The sequence below is a fragment of the Mandrillus leucophaeus genome, unplaced genomic scaffold (genome assembly GCF_000951045.1).
Source record: "Mandrillus leucophaeus isolate KB7577 unplaced genomic scaffold, Mleu.le_1.0 Scaffold915, whole genome shotgun sequence".
Taxonomy (NCBI): Eukaryota; Metazoa; Chordata; class Mammalia; order Primates; family Cercopithecidae; genus Mandrillus; species Mandrillus leucophaeus.
Window position 1 is genome coordinate 517,273 of NW_012109975.1, and position 6,000 is coordinate 523,272.

Consider the following 6,000-nt stretch of genomic DNA (forward strand, 5'->3'; position numbering starts at 1 on the left):
ACATTGGGAGCTGACTGAAAAGCTTTAACATTTGTCTGCATTTACTACTAGCTATAACTGGATGTGGGACAGCTGAGCGACAGAACAGAAATTGTTCACAGTGGTCCAGCAGGGTCAGGACGGGATGTGGGTGTCACCAAAGAGCATAGACTATCCCTACCCCGACTTCCTCCTTCCAAGCTAACCTCAGCTTCTGAGCTTGTAGAGCCATGTCAGTGGAGGGATTCTGTCTTGACTGATGTGTTCCCTTAGGTTTAAATCTAAGTGAGAGGTGCCTAAAATGAGACCAATATGTGCTTACCTTTACCACACTGATTTAAATCAGAGAACTGGTCATCCATGTGTATTTGAGTAGCTGCTGGGTGCAAGGCCTTGTGACCACCTCTGAATTTGATTAGTGTCTGACTTCTTTCAAAAACATTGCAAAATTGCAATTGTCCTTATTTTAAAGACCTTTGAAGGTTGCAACTAAATCATTCTTTGCTAAAGAAACATACTTTTTGAAAGCCTCTCAAAATGCAGTTGAGTGAATACTTGTAGCATTTGATGACATTGAAGTGATACTTTTAAGTTAAATAGTTCTTTAGAAATCTGATCATGGTATTTTGGATACTGGCTGTATTCAATATTTGAAGCAAAAATCCAGGTGTTTTTCTTCCCCCCTCTGAACAGACCTGTGGCAAATACACCTTCAGTTTCTGCCATAGTATGACTTATCCAGTGACTGTGACTTCAATTTCAAAGGGTTCCGCTGAATCTCACTATAGAACTGTAGGGTAATATTGGTGCTTTGCCCAGAATCCTCCTGTTCTCACCCTTTTGGTTTTGGCACCTTCCTGTCCAACAACACTTGCACCAGCCACCCTCAGGTTCCTTGAGTCTGCCTTGCCTGCAGGCACAGAGAGCCAGTGGGAGTGTCTGGGAATGTTCCATCAGTCCCTCCTGCAGCTGTTAGCTAATGGCAACAGCTTCAGTAGTATAGAAAAGCCCAGTGCCGTTGCCTCAGTATAGGACAACTCTGAGTGGTAACTTACATTCCAGAGCCCCACTGATTGGGTTAAGAGGAGATTTTGCCTGATGTCATACCCTTGCTTGGATTTCTCCTCTTCCCTTTCCTGTTTCTGCCACTCTCTTACTGGTCTCTCCTGAGAGCATGTTTTCAATCATGAATTTGCACACACTAATCTTCATCTCAGGGTCTGCTTCTGGGGAAACTAATTTAAAAAAAACTTTATCCCTGTGTTTCCCAAACTGAGCACCGAAGTGCCCCAGGGCTACAGAGAACTCCCAGGGGGCACTGTGAGCTATTTTCAATTTTCTAAAAAACAAAACCCAAAACACCCTCAGTGCTCCTCAACATCCATCAGATACAGCAGGAACAACTGAAGGCAGTTTGTGATTTCAATGTTAGGTCATCCTGCCTTCCTTTAGCTGATGGCATATCTTTCAGAAGCTGAGTTTTCAGTGGTTGCTATGATAAAAAAACAAGTACTCTATTAAAGTCAGGGGAAGAGAAAACAAGGATGGTGAAGTCCAAACTGATTTCCAGGCTTGAGAAGTTGTTTTGTGTCCACTAATGCACACACTTGCATTAATAAATAAGTGTGGCTATGAAAATAATCTTTTGATGTAATGTATTATTTTTTTCAAATGGATACCAATTTGTTATGGCATAAATTCTTACCAAGTTGGGTCTACCTAAATTTTGGAACATTTTGCTCTTTCTTTTGATCTTAGTGTACTATGAAATATTGCTGAGTGAGTAAGGGTGGTGGCATAAACCAAATAAGTTTGGGAGGCCTCTCCTCCACACTGATAAAGATAGTTTAAATGTGTTTTGAATTAAAATGGGTGAAGTGTTCAAGTACCAAATAACAGTCCCCAGTGCAAATAAACTAAGTGCTTTGTGTGTTCTTTGTACTTCTTCATAGCCTTGTACTTTTATGAATTGTCACACTGGGGTTTTAAACGTGAACATGTTCTCTTGTTTTCTTATTTCAGAGAGTGGGTTAATCGAGCCCCATCTATTCATTTTCTGAGAGTGTTAATCTGTCTGAGGCTACTAATGAGGGATCCATGTTATCAGGTTGGTTGGAAAAATATACGTATATATATTTTACTTGTTATAAAGTCATAATAAAAGACTGGTGGGCTTTTCTTTGAAGTAGTCCATGTTTACTTTTTGTTTTCTCTCTCACAACTCAATAGCTTCCATATATGGGGAATGTCTCATCTACTATTTAAAAAGATTTGAGAGGAGCACTTTAATGGGGACAAAAAATTTGTATATTTCTGTTGTATTACTTATGGGGTTAAGTGGATTGAACTTTTTGGTCTATGTTTTCTTTGCTACCTGGCATTTTAAAACATTTACCGTTCAAGGAGGTATACGCTTGGCCACAGCTTCAAACGTGTTCAAGGTCAAGCAGCTCCCTAGGTCTAAGTCAGCAGTGATGAGTGGTGGCCTGCTCATGTGGCTGAGAAGCAGCCAGTGGAGCTTTATTAGCTGCTCCAGGGTCAATCCCTTCCCAACCTCTAGAGTCAAATTTGAGTTAGAGGTGAGCAAGGAGCCTCTCACGTTCCCCAGAGGAGGGCACTGAGGTCAAGAATCTTTTCCTGGTTGGGCGTGGTGGTTCACACATGAACCACCATGCCTGGCCTCTGATTTTAGTGCCTCTCAAACTTTAATGTGCATGGGAATCACCTGGACATCTTGTACATGCAGAATCTGATTCAGTAGGTATAAACAAGATTCTTCATTTCTAACAAGTTTCCCAGGGATGCTATTGCTACTAGTTCATGGCCCATACTTTGAGTAGCAAAGACATAGTGCTTTAGCTGTGAGGCTCTAAAGAAAAGCTTACTTAACACTTTTTTTTTTTTTAACCAAAAAAGTATTTCCTTTTATGCCCTGTCCTCATAAGCTACTAGGAAGCTCACACCTTTAATTTTGAACTCGATGTTATTGATGAATTACTATTTGAGTCAGCATATGTTTCCTTTAAGTGCCAAGTTTGGAAAAGTAACCATCCTCTGTTTTACAGGGAAGCCCAATGCCATCCCGGTGGGAGCTATCTTATTTTCTCTTTGTTGTTTGAAATATTTGGGTTATCCTGTAACTCTACCTTCCTCATATTTCAGAAGTAACCATATTTTCCATACTCGGCATTTGAGAAAGTATTTTGGTATCAACCAGCCACAGAGCCTACTCTGATTGGACTCTTCTGGGATTCATGGGCACTACACATCTTTCCATTAGAAGAATAGTCCTCTTCCTCATACTGTGTTCTAAACTGGCCTTGTGCTATTGTAATTTAGTTAACCACAGCCCTTTGGATATGTGAGCCAGGGCATCCTTGAAATGGCTTTCTGTCCTTGTTGCTCACAGTTTTCTGGGTAGGTAAGCATCCTTATTTTCCTGTGACCAACCATACAGAACTGTGTGTTCCACGCATTTCTGAGCTGCTTTTTGCAATTCTGTTTGGGTCATGTATAAATGAGCATGGGTCATACGTTTCCTTTTGCCTGGATCAGTCTTATATGCTCACTGTTCCCACTTAATTATTCATAGCACCCTCTTTTATTCCCCAATGTGTCTCAGTTTAGATGAAAACATTCTATGTATAATATTAATAAAGTTTTCCAGGAGGAAGGTCCGGTTAATCTGACTTGAACTAGCAAATATTTGTCCTAGAGATGTTCTGTTTGTTCAGAAAAACTGTTGATAAGAGTGTCTTACTCTGCTAATCTCCCATCTAAAGTTCTGCCTTTCTTAGTCTCGTTCTGGGTAGATTGAACAGGGTTGATTGTACTGCCCTCTGAAGGAAAAAATTCAGAGACGACTTTGTTTATGAGATTTTGTGACCAAGACACATATTAAACGAATATTGTCCTGCTGGCCAGCCTCTCCATAGAAGGGAATTATCTCCGAGTCTGTCCTCCCTGGCACTCTTTCCGTACAGAAGACCACGTGCTCAGGCAGTTGTTCAACATCTTGAGGTGCCAAGAATTGTTGGCTGAAGTCACAAAGCTATGCTGGGGTTTACTATGACTTGTGACTTACTTACGCCAGTGACTGTCGGCATGCCTTTTTCTTGGGTATCTATTCCTTTCCTCTCTTGTTTGGTCAGTACTGCAGGGTCCATAGCGGCTCTTCCAAACCATCTTCACTTTTCTCACCCAAACCCTCTCCTACCCCATGATTCTCATCAAATTATATCATCCTCTGTTTTACAGGGAAGCCCAAGGCCATCCCAGTGGGAACTATCTCATTTTCTCTTTGTTGTTTGAAATATTTGGGTTATCCTGCAACTCTACTTCCCTCATATTTCAGAAGTAATATTCCTCCTCCTGGCCAAGGCTTACTCTTCTACCTGCTCTCGCTCTGTTTTTCCTTACCATAAAAATGTCCTTCTCTTGACCCAGCTATTCCTTCAAGTCCTTCTCCTACTTTCATACTCTATTTCTTGAAAGGTTAGGCTATGTCTCTTGAATCCAGTTCCTTTCCACCAGGACTGATGTATTGCATAACTTGCACAGTGAATTCTATGTACAAGGGTCTCTCTGGAAGCCATTTGAATAGACCACACTGGGCCACGCTGCAGTCCTCATTCCTTGACTTAGAGGTTGCAAACTGGTAGCTTGTAAATTGGATCTTTCCTGCCAGTACAGAGTTTCCACTATATGTTTAGTGAATGTTCCAACCAGGAAAGACTGGAAGGAATGACAGAGAAGCCATTTTGAAGATATAATTGTTTAGAGTTTTTCAGAATTAAAGGAAGACACGTATTGAGATTTCAGTTGCAGCTGGAGTCCCAGGCAGGATAAAGATAAGCGTTCACCTGGATTCATTATAGTGAAGCCATAGTACATTGCTTATCAAAGATAAAGAGAAAACCTTAAAAGATCCCGAACTGCAATTATGTTAGAAACAATAATAAAAAATAGTTGGATTGAGTAGTCTTCTCTCAGCGCTTACATTCCCCAACCTGTTTATAGCAGCAGGTACACTTTACCACGTTTTCTCTTTGCCTGTACTGATCCTGAGAACCTCTAGCTTTTATTCAGCATATTTGGAGTATTATTTACGCGTTCCTCTTCTTCACCTTGTCTTCCTAAATAACCTTCCCCAAAGTTTTTTTTCTTTATTGTCTTCTCCCATATCTTCCAAGCTCTTGGCTTCAACTATCTTTTTGTTGTTGTTGTTTGTTCACAAGTTCATATCTTCAGCCTCAAACTTTCCCCTTTAAGTCCCAAGTTTCCAGAGACATGTTAGACAACCACCTCGATGACACAGTAGCACAGTGGTTCTCAAAATGTGGCCCGTGTACTGTTTACAGGTTTCTGAAACCCTTTCAGGGGTTCCACAAGATGGAATCTATCTCCAACATGATGCTAAATTATTCCAAATGATGTTATTTGTCTTTTCACTCTCTGTCTTACATGTGTGCAGTGGAATTTTCCCTAAGCTACACAACATCTCGTGACATCATGGCCCTGGGAGCTGATGGAACATATGTACTTGTGTATTCTTGTGTTTTAAAAATTTCTTACTTTTAATTTCTAATGCAATAAATATAAACAGATACATTCTAATCCATATAAACCAAAGCTCTTTGAGGTTCTCAGTAATTTTTAAGAGCGTAAAGGGGTTTGAGACAAAAACTTTGAGAACAACAATTGTAGCATATTATACTCAATAACTTTATAATGGAGCTCTTCAATTCTTCCCCCCATCCTTGAACTTTTGGAATCAATTCCTCATTCTTTTAATGGCACCATATTTTGTCAGACTCAGCATAGAAAACTTTAGAAGTATCTCTAATATTTCCTTTTTTCTCATGCTCCTACAAATCGAGTATACCAAGCCTTTTAGAAGAGTGTTTACGGTTCCAAACCTAGAAAGATAAGTAAAGGCCAGTCCACAGAGGGGCATTAAAATCATAACCAAAGAATAAACTTTATGGAGCCACTAATGATTTTTGGACAGAGGAGTAAATG

The 6,000-nt window shown here is 40.2% G+C and overlaps 1 protein-coding gene across 3 annotated transcripts in view; it reads left to right on the forward strand.

Annotated features, from left to right (window-relative positions):
• NEK10 (NIMA-related kinase 10) overlaps positions 1-6,000 on the forward strand; it is a 281,170-nt gene that overhangs the window by 47,971 nt on the left and 227,199 nt on the right. For all 3 annotated transcript variants that reach the window (XM_011969857.1, XM_011969859.1, XM_011969858.1), the window contains exon 7: positions 2,002-2,086. In XM_011969857.1, coding sequence (XP_011825247.1) covers positions 2,002-2,086 — 85 coding nt within the window. The remainder of the gene's footprint in view (positions 1-2,001; positions 2,087-6,000) is intronic.